We start from the raw sequence: 14,402 nt of genomic DNA, 5'->3' as shown, positions 1-14,402 counted from the left end.
TATGATCACGTAAACGCCCAGTGTAGTAGTATTAATAAAAAATATCGCATTCCAATTTAGCACTATATGTATATTCTATATGACCATATGGTATCTAGAAAAATACGTTTTTGAAGCTTGTAATTCTGTTTAGTACATTTTAATGTACATGCTGTAGTTTGGTGAATTTTTATTAAAAAAATATAACGAATTGGGACTCGAATGTCATGTCTTTGAGGTCATACTAAATCGCTGCCGAAATTACGCACGACAATCAAGGTTTCTTTTGTGTCCTTACTCACATTGTGAGACGTTATTATACATTGGGTAGGTAGTCCATTAATTTTAGTTTTGGGCATTATTATCAGTCGTGTGGGTCGCACCCTTGATATCCAAGAGGCGAAGAATAAGTCAGTATCTATTTCCGGTCGTGAACCCCGACCAGGTACCGGTACCGGTTTATCTCACCATTTGAAATGTATTTTTAGATTTCTCTAATAAACATACTTTTTCCTTATTTATGAATTTATAATGAATAAATATGAAAATTTATTTTTATCGACATTTTTTGTTCATATATCTTCGCTACCGATATGTTTTATGTATAATTGAGTAAAAAACGGGAAATATTAATACTTAACTAGAAAATGGTAGAAGGATGTTGACTAGCGCTTTAACAATTTTGAATGGTGAATAAGACTCGTTTTTGCGTATTATTGAGATACGTACCTACCTACTTACTTTTTATTTGTTTATTATGTTCTAAGTAACCTTTAAAGTCTGCTCCATGAAATATAAAAAAAAAAACTTAATGTCGACCAATATGGTTTTTCTTGGTTTGTCCTTGAAGCGGAAGCAAAGGACATGAGTCTGGTTCTTGAATTCAAAAGAGATATTACTCGAAAACTATCTCTGGGGTTTCATTTTCATATTACGAACCGAATGGATCAAGGCGAATATATCTATAATCTAACAGGCTACAGTTGGACCAAAAAGCATACATACATGCGTCTATCCAAAAAACATTATCATCCTTTTGGACAGTTGGGAAAAAATAGAGTATTTTTAATTATGATATATTTAATTATTAAAGATAGTGGAGTAATTTCACAAAAAATAAATTCGATTCAATTCAATTCATTTATTCATTCGTTATTAAAGGTACATGATATAGATGGTAATAATAATTTTATGGAATCTCTGCAATAAGCCAAAGTGGCATACGAAGTCAATTAAATAAAAATGTAATGTCAAAATAAAAATAAAAGAAAAACAATTGAATACCAATGCAATAAAAATGTATAACATATGTCATATTATATATATATATATATATTTTACTCTAGCATTATAGTAATTATAGCAGCTTCATCATAAAGCACTATTGCAATTACAGCAGTGTAAGAATTGTAATAATTACAAGGAGGTAAACGGAAGATTACAAAAAGTCGAACATAATTGTACCTATCTAAACCGTTGTGTAATACCATGGTAATAGTGCCAGTAAATAACATTTGCGTTGCATAATGCTGACAAAGACACATTTAAATTAATGCAATTCATGGATACCTCAATGAAAAGTGTTAGAAACAAAACATACATATATTGTATATTATCATACAATTTTCTTATTATAATTAAACAGCTTGAACTGCATTAAGCTTATTTTGATAAGCTGTTATGAAAAGAAAATAGTATGCTATACATTATATGTTACTTAATTTTATGGTATATATTAACATATGCACAATGCATTATAAGTAATGCTGACAAAGACACAGTTAAATTAATGCAGTTCATAGATACTTTAATGAAATTTGTTAGAAATAAAATTATAAGCTGTTCAATTATACCTAATAAGAAAATTGTATGATAATATACGTATACAATATATGTGCGTTAGTTTCTCATATTTTACGATCCTTGTTTATTTTCATGTTAAAAAAATACTTTTCCAACTCATTACACCAGCTGCTTGACACATAATAAACTACAGAATTCGTACCATTGGCATAATAAAGTCACATGTGATCATACGTAAAAAGTGCTTTTATAGCATGAAAGTTGTAAAAATAACACGAACTATGAAACATATTACGTATAATGTGAAGTTTTATAACTCTCTTATTTAAGAAATACTACTTACATAAAGAAATTCATAAGAGCTGCTGGCTGGATCCGTAGCTCATTTGGCGGAGCGGTAGCCGGGTTGAGGCAACAGTCGCTGGTTCTAGTCGAGGGAATTTTTCTTTGTGTTTGTACGATCTTTGTATCAAGTACAATATATCAATCAGTCAATTAAAAATTACTTGATTTAAGACGAGAGGCATATGGGGGTAATTTGGGGTATTGTGATCAGGGGGCTGATAACCCCTTTAGATCTTAGCTACCAATCCTCTGGTAATAGCTTTAAGGAGTTCATAAATTACTAATTCGAACTATAGTTATTAATAGCTAATAGGCTTTATGGTGAGTTTTCTTTAGAAAATGGACAAAACATGAGAGGTTTAAGCTCTTTTTGAAAGAGTTCGTCCAGGAAAGTCTGCCGCTTTACCTATTTATACCACCAAGTGGTAATGTGGTCCGATTTTGTAGGGTGCTGGTGGAAATACAGGCACATCGGGATTGTCAACTTATGTCTCAGTGTGACGGGCGCAGTCGCAGTGCCCCGTAGATGTTTGCGATTTAAAGCTCTGAGTGGCATTGTAACTGCTATGGGTAGGCGTGTCGATTACCACCAACCGCACGACTTGTTCGTCCCGTCACTTGGTACCATAAAAATAAGTTTATTTACTTATTCTAAACCGTATCTACTTAAATATGAACTTGATTTTACCGCTATGTGCCTTCTTTTGTTAATAACATCCGTCCTAGAAGGTCTACTAATATTCGAAAATTTATTACATTTATTATTAATCAGTCATCGAAAATTTCATGAAAAGTGTGTGAAGCGGCGTAAAGCCGTGCAGGCCATTTACCCAACACACTTTACCATACATACATAACCCTATACCATGTAGAAGTACATGGATCTTCACGGATCAATAAAAAAATATTTACAATTTTTAATTATAACCCTGTGTTTTCTATTAAAATTATTGAAATTACTTCTTGCGTAAATTTTGGGACACCCAATATAAACTCAAAGATGTGATTTTAATGCCACATTGATCTCTTTCCAGATGAAAATTTAATGCACACCAAATTACACATAATTTACAACCAATTTTCTAACATTAGACTAAAGTTGCCTCTACTTAGTGCAATTGACCGATTTTCCACAGAAAGTGTCCTTGCTGGTCGTATTGGCTAATTTTACGCCTTCCCTTGACTTTCGATTCTCATTATAGAAACGCTCGTTCATTCCTATTCGATCAATGATTCTATTTCGTTATTGACTTTTCTGCGATAGAAACTGATCGCTTAGTATTCAGATAGAACGCGTATGCGCAACGAGATACGTTTATCGATATTTTAAACATGATCTCGAATTAACTGTATCGTTGCAGCATACGTACATAAATTAATACGAATTAAATGTAGAATTTTGACAACGTTGTGACGAAACCTGTGTATCGAAGTACGGGGCTACTGGAATTGCCTAAGCGTAAAACTTGTGGCCTTTCGGGTACCTTTGCGTCACACTAGGAGTAAATTATATGAATAAAATTGTGTCCCCGCGGCAAAGGCTCAAGATGCTGGCAGCGTTCCCCTTTTATATGGCTATGGTAATGCGTTGGACAAGGTACCTGCCAGCCCATAGATGTCCCAGACAGTCTGTTAAATGAAATTACTCCACTAGACTTGTTATAATTATTTATAACCAATCATCTTCTAAAAATCATTGTTTATAACAAATTATATTATTTTAAAAATTCCTTATTTCAAAGTACCGTGCCTGAAGGCGCTGCTTCGAATCCAGCCGGATCTTTCGGAATTTTTCTTAGTGTTCGATCTGTGTATTAATAATTAATTACACGAAACATATTAAGTACATATATTATGTAGGAAATTTTATAACTCGTCTAAATAGAAGATGCTTAAATAAGCATAAAAACCTTGTAATGTCTTATTACTTACACCATGTACATGAATTGCGGTTAAAATGCAACACACACACGCAAATGCGCGCACGCCTCACTATGATGCTCTGTTTTTAATATTTACTTTTTTCACACTTTGCTTTGTTTAAACGAAATTTTTGTTTATCTCTCATATGAATAATTCTTGTCGTAGTCATTGTTTTAATAATATTTTATCCGTGTGTGGAGACCTGGACAGCACAGGATATCCTATAATTTAGGCTCCAGCCTTCACAGACAACAAATGTCTGTATGAGACATGAGACTGTACCACCTCAGTCAACCGTGACCATGGGATCTGTAAAGCGCCCGAAACGTCGGTTTGTTTAAAAAAACAAAAATACGATTTAAATCCGGAAAAATAGTTTCATTACAGCATAATGTTATATAGTATTGTTACAGAGTTGTGTGTGAAGGAAATAAACTACATTATTATTCATTCTCTCACGAATTCTTCCAACATTGATAATTGTATAGGATCCTAAAACTGGTTTAAATACAACGTTATACTCAAATTTATTAGACGATTAGTCATCAAAATACACACAACGATCAAAATTTGCAGTTTAACAAAGTGGCAGTTTGTGTGGGTAGGGACTTGACCTCTGACTTCGGTCATTTGTGGTAAATAGAGACATCTATATTTACAATAAAGCTTATTGTTTCAGAATTATTTGTCTATTTATTTAAGTGGTAATTAATTCACACGTAAATGTCACGCATAGTTATTATGTGTGTACGTTTTGCATGTTTTAATGTACATGTTAATTTAATATTATTTTTTCAACAGAGTATAGTAGTAGAAGTCAAATTTCTCGTCCTTCGGGACAGGCTAAGGCGTCTAATTAGCCATACTGCCAGATCTTCAATTTTCTTCAATAGTTTAACTTTCTGACATTTTTTCGCGGGAAATGGTTATATCTTTGCGGTGACCATTTTGAAACTTCGATTGACACAATTTCATAAATTTTTAATTTATTTATTGAGCATTGGCCATAGAGTCATAGTCATAGTCAGCTCAAAAAGATAACAAATAATTACGAAACTCAGAAGGAAACGTTATTGCCAAATTATTTAGCTTAAGAAAATAATAATAATAATAACACACGCACACACTCAACATAAGCAAGCCTTACAAAAAATATGTAGTAAATATAACCTATGATGAATAACTGGGGTTTCCATTAAGATAATATACAGGTAAGGTAAAAAAGACAATAAAAAGTTAACTACTAGAAAGTAAAACTAGGATTTTTAAATTATGGAAATAAAATTGGGTTCCCCCTTTGTATTGCTATGCTAATGCGTTGGGCAAGGTAGCTAAAAAACTCAATACTTAAACTGAAAATTAATTCGTATAAAAACTGTAAGTACACAAACTTGCCATATTTTTTTTACAACAATTTTATAAGCTCATTACGTTTTAAATTGAGAAACTCGTTTCATATCTCGTTTCAATGTCTGCTTAACATATCTACGCTAAGACAAAGATGGCGGTTGTAATCCAACAAAGAATAATATAAATGTGTATATCTAACTTTAGCTTATATTTAGCCTAAATGTTCTATAAAATAGTAACACTATTTAATAAGGAAATAAATTATGGGTCAATGAGAAAAGAGAAAATGTTAACGTTGAAAAAGAGTTCCTTGCTACGTCATTTGAAAGAATCAAGAAATAGAAATGCAGTTTGAATTGGTCTAAGAAAGGAATTCTACTACCGAAATCATAGATTATAAATATGTATATTATTATTATATATGTAGATTTCATTAACAACTACGTGAACGATTATTTGCAGCTTTTTATTTAAAAGTAAAATAACGATTTCACTGTGCTTGATTTCATAAAATAAGTGACAGGATAAAACATAGAAGCCAACTACAATTTATTAAAGATATACCTATCTAATTACAATGACAATTTAAATTTATTTGCGATTAAAATATAGGGTACTCGGTAGTCGCAGTAGATATTCTGGTTGAGTAACATTGTAGATAGCAATGGTGAAAGAACTAGGCAAAGCAACCGGTTTCTGAAATACCTAAGACTAGACTCTTGCTAGACTTTAGAACTACGGTGCCCGTAATAAATTTATAACATTTAGAAACATCTTAATCAATAGGCCCATCAACAAATTTTTGTTTACAAAAATAAACGGAACTGGTTGTTTTTCGTTTACCGGCTTTGGAATAAAAATAGAAATAAAAACATATTATTATATTTGAGATATAGTATGACTATATCTGCAGTATGCATCAATCATCTATGTTAAAAACATCTTTTCGATGGAAATCTCCGCGATTATAACTTTGTAAAACAGTGTTAACAAACACAAACAAGTATGAATCTACAGTTTACTACAAATAACACGCGTACCATTTCAATCCGGATGTTAATTTGGTTTATTTTTTACGGTATTAAGTAATCGCTCGAAGTTCAAATCTATTTTTAATTAACCAGATTTAAATTGAAATATACATTTTGAAAGTATATAACGTTTTTTGAAGCACGACGATTTTGCATTACATGTATACGTAAATAACAAGATTAACATACAGCATTAATTAATTGAATTTCATCGCACCGTCATACAGGATCTTACATCAAGAATTTACTTGGCTTTTTATAAAAAATTCAAAAAACCTGTATTATGTGGCGATCAGTACAATGTTAGACATTTCCTGGTTTTTATTAAAATCATTCGAGTTGTAAAGTTCGCAGGTGTCAAGATGAATGAGACGCAATCTGTTGGTAACTGTAGACACTTTTTAAACCCTGAGTTAAGTACATGGCTTCCAGCAAATTTGTTTTTAGAACATCCACGTGTACATGTATTTGGAATATGGTGTTATTTTTGTAGTTTTCTTCTAATCACAACTGTTTTTATTGGTCACAACAGTTTCAAATGAGGATACAGCTAATGATTTTAACTTTATGTTGATATTCAAAAACATTGTAATTGACGCATATTATATTTTTAAAAAAACATTTATGTGCCACGAAACCTGTTTAGTTGATTTAAAAATGTGAGCAGTTTTTCCCGTGTTTTTGTGCAATAACCGAATTACCTGTTGTTTATATTTAAATTAGGTAATTATCACGTTAATTACTGGTTAGTACAATACGGCTTAAGGAACTATCCTCGTCTATTGTTGGCTGACAAAAGCAGCAGTTTGTGTTGCGACACAAACCTTGTAAAAGGCTTGGATACACGTTAATTTGTAGGTACCTCAGGCGCATGTTGCCATGCATGCCTTGACCGGTGAACGTCCTTCTCGCATAATAAACCTTTAACTGCCATTTTAAACGTATTAGCGAGGGTGAAAGGAAAACTAGGAACAACAATTCTGTCGCTGTTAGTTGGAAGGGCGCATGTGACATTTTAAAAGAAAAAATTGTTATGTATACTGCCGTGACCAGTAAAAAAAAACCGATTTGTCACTATTTCTATTTTTTCCTAGGTTGATAAGTATGAAGGTACGGCAAGAGAAAAATAGATTTTCTTTTTTAATTTATTTGCTTTAAACGTTATTTTCTTGGTTAACAATTTTTGCCACTAGATAACGGCTGCAGAATATGTCGCTTTAAAATTCTCCTTAGGTTATTCCATTATTATAAAATCACAAGTGATCAAAAGTCATGAAATGATACGAAGTACATGAAACAAATTATATATGTGAAATTTAGTAACTCACTCTCTCTCAACAAATAACAAAAAGATGTCGAATAAAATTAAACTCTCTCTTGAAAAGTTGCCATTTTGCAGATATGGCCTTATTACAACAAGGTTGCGTATTTACGATACTTATTTATAGTTTTTTTTGGTTATAATATCAAGTGACGGGACGAACAAGTCGTGCACCTAATGGTAAGCTACACGCCTGTCCATAACAGTATCAGTGCCACTCAGAGCTTTAAATCGCAAAGGTCTGAGGGGCACTGCTACTGCTTCCGTCACCATGAGACATAAGTTGACAAGACCCATGTGCCTGTAATTTCACCAGCACCCTTACCCTTCAACACCGGAACACAGAAATGCTGATATTACTACTTGGCGGCAGAAATAAGCAAGGTGGCAGTACTTCCCTGGACGAACTCTTTCGCAAGGAGCTCTCCTGCTACTAAAAGCTGCTAGTTGATTCGGTTGCTAGTTTTTACCAAAGTAGAGTTTCTTAAAAAAAAATTAATAAATTTTTCTAACGCTTTAACAAACTAGCTTCAGCTCATTGTCTTCTGCTTCAGCTGTAACAAACTATAAAAAAATGTACTCCCCGTATCTACGGCGCAGATGAATAATGTTTCTTGTTTGATCTTGTGTAATTAATACAAATGTTTGCAACCTCCATAAATCGGAAGAACATTCCCGCATCGGATCGTGAGAATGGGAAGTCCTATAGAAGTTTCATAATGGTTCGATAATTACTGCCCATCAGAGAAATTGCGCATATAGCCTTGCCACAATACTTACCTGGATTTTAATTGCATCAAAGTTGCTAGACTTTGTGATTTATAGACCAGTTTTACAGCGTTGTTTACTGCAATCAAATCATTAAAACGTATATTTCGCACCTTTGTTATAATAAAGTCAAATGTGATAATAAAAATAAAACGATTTACACGAAACAAATTATGTAATGTCAGGTGGGGTAAGAGAAACACTGGGGAAGAAGGACTTGAAGCCTTAAGGCTCTACTCACACTGGCGCAGAGTCGGAGCGTCGTGTCGCGTCCTGTTTTTCAACTATAACACCTGGCGACGCGCGTCGACGCGCGACGACGCTCGCATTAGTGCGCCCGGATCATAGTGTGGTCGGTGTCTGACGCCTCACTGCGTCCAAGTAACGCGACGTTGCGCGAAGCAGCTCGACTGACGCGTTGCGACGCTTCGACTCTGCGCCAGTGTGAGTTGAGCCTAACTGATATTTAAAGAGTTTAGCACTATAGTCTTTCAGTCGCTAAAACACACAAATTAAGTTTAATCGTTTCTAAAGAGCTGTCGCTACGATGTTTCCAATCCAAAATGCGGAATAAGGTAAAACAAATTTCACACTTGTGAAATCTGGAGAACATGAATTATACATTACCTTTATACATCGAATAAATAATCAACTTTATAAGAAATACGAGGACTGTTCTTCGTACCCCATCTTTTAGGGAAAGAGTATATTACTACAATTTGCACGTTTTCGGCTAATATGTACATCGTAAGTATTGAATTTAGCGTAATTTTTTATTTTATTTATTTATTCATTTAGTTAGGCCACATGACCCATATAAAATATACGTTGAGGCCTAACATAGCTAGAATATATTATTTATAACAATATAAAACTAAATAACTAATCTACACGAATTGCACTTGTTGGCGGCGTGTGGCGCAATCTGGTGTCAGGTAACCGGCCGTGGAATCGCCGATACGTTCCCTTCGGCTAAAACTTTCCTTCATGAAGGTCGACAGATAATTCGATCGGCACTCTCACCACAAACGAATTAAAATTCACGTTGTGGCGGGACTCCAATCGCTCGACTCTCGGGGTGTAGGTATTTGGCTTTTAATCTATTCTAATCTATTTTAATCTGATGTACTCCACTATCTCCTCAGACTTCGTGGTGTAATGTAGTAATGATGGTTAAAACATGTAAACGAACGCAAGTGTAGTGTACTGCAAAATTCTTATAAAAAAATTATCTGTTCTTTCTAGAGCTCAAAACGTTTTACTCAAATTAAAGTATGTTCCTCACCCTACCTGACTACATACTGTGAAATTTTATAGATCTCCTATTTATGCTTAAAATGCAGATTAATTTAGTTCGTAGAAACTTTACACATATCTCCTGAAAATTTTCATTTTACAGATCCGATGTTATTACACTGCTGGTGTGATTTTACTGTAATTTTCTTTAACATTCCATCTGTACGTTCTCTGTAAATCGCAATCTTATTCTAATGAAAGCTGATAAATGTGCCCAAATCTGAAAAAAAAATAATAATATGGATATCAATAAAGTTTGTGAGTTTCACGGTGATGATGAGCCAATCTATATGCAACCCGAAACAGCTGATGGCCAGAGTTAAATCTTCTATCCAATGTCAGTGCGTTACGTATTACGATTGAGGAAGTTTTAATATCTTTTGACGTCAATGTTTAGGAAACTAGCTGAGCTGCTGTCGTAGCATAGCGTGCATAATGAACATATTATTTACAACAGTCAACTTATTTTTGCATAGATTAAAGATTGTCTCATGTGAATAAAAATTATACAGACGTACCTAGTGTTGCGTCATAGAAAACATTCCATTTTGATAAACTCATATTTTTCAGAAAAAATAATATTTTTCCTATATGTTTCCATGTTTGACAGTGACATTTGTCAAAAGTTGAAGAATATACTGAACTGCAAAATCATCGATTACTTCGATTTGGCCATAACATTTAAAAGAAGAAGAAGAACTCTAATATGAGAATTTGTGTAAATAATTTAAGCAGGGCTTAGAAAATTACACTTAGCAATATTTAATAAAATTTTATTTTATAATTTATTCTAATTAAAACATACATAAACATATAAACATAGACGTACCCTTGATATAATAAAGCTACATTTGATTATACATCAAAAGTGTTTTTATGACACGAAAGTGATAAAAATAATAAATAATAACTACATGAAACAAATTATGTATATGTGAAATTGTATAATTTTCGATATTTAAGCACAACAAAGTTGTAATCTTAAGTTTATTGAATGAATATTACAATGTTCTACTGCCATGATATTAAATTATTTTTGTGAAATGACTTCACTAGGAAATGAAACTATTTTTCCGGATTTAAATCGCGTGTATTTGTTTTTTCAAACAAACCGACGTTTCGGGCCCTTTACAGGTCCCATGGTCACGGTTGACTGAACAAAAACAAATATACGCGATTTAAATCCGGAAAAATAGTTTCATTTCCTATGTGTAACAATCGCGAAAACCTAAGAACTCGATATGACTTCACTAGTTTAATAATTATTAATTAATACAAAAGGTTCGAATCCAGCCGGATTGAAGGTCTTTTTCTTTGTGTTCGATTTTTGCATTAATAATTAAATTACCATACCAAGCGTGCGGAAATATAAGATTTTTAACCAACGTGAAACAAAGGAGGAGGTGTTCAATTCGACTGTATTTATTTTTGTATGTTTGTTACGCGATAACTCGCCGGTATCGTGAACCGATTTAGATCATACTTTTATTGTTGAAAAGAAGTTACAACAGTTGTGGTCTCATTTAAATTTAAATAAAATATTCCACCTCCACGGGTAGCAAACTAGGAGACGAATCTGGTTTCGCGCACTTTCCAGTAACTGATTTCAATAAAACTTGGCAAATAGATGTAATTCCACGAATGTTTGAGGTCGGTTTTCTTAGTACTCTGTACTGAAATCATTTGAGTAAAGACTCGACCATATTTATTTTAAGCCGGTTTTACATTTGTCTGACGTGTTGTGTTGTGTGTACAGCACAAGCCGTCACATCAGATTGCGACACACTAATATAAATCTAATCATATTAAATGTATGAAACCGCTACCTTTCTGACGCGTCACAACGCTACACGGCAGCCAAATGTAAGCCCGCCTTTATTTTTAAATCTAATGAAAGAGAAAGTCATGACCGGATACCACATTTATTTTTATTTACTTCATCGACTAGCTGATTGAATAATTTGTTTTACATATCGCTGTATTATTGCCCTCAGATAATCACTTTTTGGAGCTATTCGTGCGAGGATGCCGAATGGACATGAAGCGTGCGCGCACAAAGTTCGAGTCCTTCTGCATGTCCCGTTCGCGCTACCAAGATATCTACCAGTATCGTTCACTTACGGAGCCACCACTTAATAACGTCTGCAAGTTCTTGTAAGTTTTCTGTTAATGTTAATTCAACACTAACACCAGTTTCGTAGCGAGGGGTGTGCGGAGGTGGCCATAGCCTCTGGCGGCACAGCATATAGTAAACTTTTTTAAAGCAGGCCATATAGTAAACTTTTTTAAAATAATATGAGAAAATACTCGTAAATTCCACTACTTGAGAAAATGTATCCTGAACAACACACAGGTAGCGACGGCAGGCTAACACAAAAACGCAATCGAGCCGAATCTGCCCGAACGAACTCCTTTTGAAACTGTGAAAATAGAACAACAAAATGAAGGTTGGCCTCGGGCGGCAGCCACCAACGCTACGCCACTGACTAACACCCTTATTCTTAAATGTTTCCTCAAACTCAACCTCATCTAGTATGCCTAAGATATTCCTCAAATTTTGTTATAATTATTAATACAAAGATCGAACACTTCAAAAAAAGAAAAATTCCTTCAATTCGAATACGTCTTCTAGCATACCGTGCTATACGCTATGTCAACTAAGCCACGGAATGAACCAGCGGACCTCCCGAATTTTCGTATGTGCTTGATTTATCGGATCTTTATATTTGATTTTCAAAGACTTTTTAGCCGTAGCGCCATCTATGAGAAATCTATGAAAGTATTTCGTCACCCAGTTAGGTAACTTTACAGCTAGCCCTGGCTAGAGATTTCTAAGTGTTCGATCTTTGTCTAAATAATTATAACAGACTAGGGGAGTCATTCACAAAAAAATATTGAATATCAATTCAATATAAATTGAATTCCTCAAAACTTTTTCTCGAAATCGGTATTCTTAAACGACATATTTAATAGATTTCCTAGGTTTTCACGATTGTTACATTAGGAAATAAAATATTTTTCGGATCTGAATTGCGTAACTATTTGTTTTTGGTTTTTAACGATTTTTGCCGTAGCGCCATCTGTGAGAAATTAATTTCTTCACCCAGACAGGTACCTTTACAGCTACCAGCGGCCGACTAGAGATATCGCTTTAATAATTGTAATTTTTAAGTTTATTGAATGTCACGATGTTTTACTGCCATGATATTCAATTATTTTATTATAGAAGCATATTTTATTTTTGTTTTGGTATATAAATCACGTAGATACTCCTATAGGAATATATTTTCATACCATAATAGCAAAGCAATTGCTCGTTACAACAATTTAGAAGAAAGCAAGATCCACCCTATTAGTATTGCTACCATGAAGTTGTTATCGCACAGAGCCATCTCTCGTCTATTTTAATATTTTTATTTTTGTACGAAAGAAAATTGGATGAATTATTAAAAGTTATGGAACAAAAGTTGTTATTTATAACGTTAGTAGGTAATAATACAGTCCCGCGAGGTTTTTAATACCTTACAAATAAACATGTATGTTATTATTATATAGATATAATAGTCGTTATCCCCAATCATCTTCTTCATAGCCTCAGATTATTAGATTTTAAAGAAATCCACTACGTAACCTTACAAAAAGCGATAATTTTAAAAACATACCGAATTATCAGAAAGTTCATCCAAATAGAAGAAGACGACATAGGCTTATTACAACACACTTTCAACATAAATACATATCATACTGCATTTACTTGATTTCGGTCTGTAATTGAAATCAGCCAACAGCCAACAGGCTGAGAAAAGAAAAACATAATAAGGTAAACTTCAAAATATATGTATATTATTTATTATTATATATAGCTGCCTATTCGCACCTCTGGTGTTTCAACAGAATTACTTAATTCAAGGTGTGTACTATACCATTCCTTTTATGTTATCCAGGGATATAGTGCCAATGCCAAAGCTTACAGACGAGGGATATCGTGTGACACTGTTCCGCATCAGACAAGGCTACCCGGAGAGCGCAGCTGACATCCTGGACACTGTACGCGCCGTTATGTTAGTCAGCGATGCGCGCATGTGCGATGAGAAGCTCATTGCGGGAGATGTTTTTATTTGGGAGGTCAGTTATTTTTTTACACCTAGATATTTTTTTATGATACCCAGTGATCGGAGAAATAAGGCGTGCACCTGGTGGTAAGCGACAAGCCTGTCCATGGAAGTTGTACAGCCACTTAGAATTTTAAATCACAATGACCCGACGGGCATTGCTACAACGCGTCACCCTGAGACATAAGTTGGCCAGCCCCATGTGCCTGTAATTTCACCAATACCCTCACAGTAATGCTTGGCGGCAGAAATAGATGCGGTAGCAGTACTTCAAATGCACCTGTAATGTGCACCTATATATGCTCTATATGCACTTGTAATGGAATGAAGGTGTGTGTGTGTGAAGAAGAAGTGCACGAAAGGAATGAATTAATGGACGAATGAATAAATTAATGAATGAATGAAAGGAGCATCCCCTAAAATGTACTATTCACATTTCCTATACGCCTGTCGCACCCTGGGCAATAATCTGCG

General features: G+C 34.0%; 1 protein-coding gene across 1 annotated transcript in view; it reads left to right on the top strand.

The window, feature by feature from the left end:
* The window catches only part of LOC113225937 (retinol-binding protein pinta-like), a 30,575-nt gene that overhangs the window by 7,612 nt on the left and 8,561 nt on the right, over positions 1 to 14,402 (top strand). Inside the window, exons 2-3 of the mRNA XM_026458413.1 lie at positions 11,811 to 11,970; positions 13,761 to 13,941. Coding sequence (XP_026314198.1) covers positions 11,811 to 11,970; positions 13,761 to 13,941 — 341 coding nt within the window. The remainder of the gene's footprint in view (positions 1 to 11,810; positions 11,971 to 13,760; positions 13,942 to 14,402) is intronic.

This window comes from Hyposmocoma kahamanoa, unplaced genomic scaffold, assembly GCF_003589595.1.
Source record: "Hyposmocoma kahamanoa isolate Upper Pololo Valley unplaced genomic scaffold, ASM358959v1 180, whole genome shotgun sequence".
Taxonomy (NCBI): domain Eukaryota; kingdom Metazoa; phylum Arthropoda; class Insecta; order Lepidoptera; family Cosmopterigidae; genus Hyposmocoma; species Hyposmocoma kahamanoa.
The sequence above is the reverse complement of the archived record's forward strand: the minus strand, read 5'-3'. Positions and strand labels throughout refer to the sequence as shown.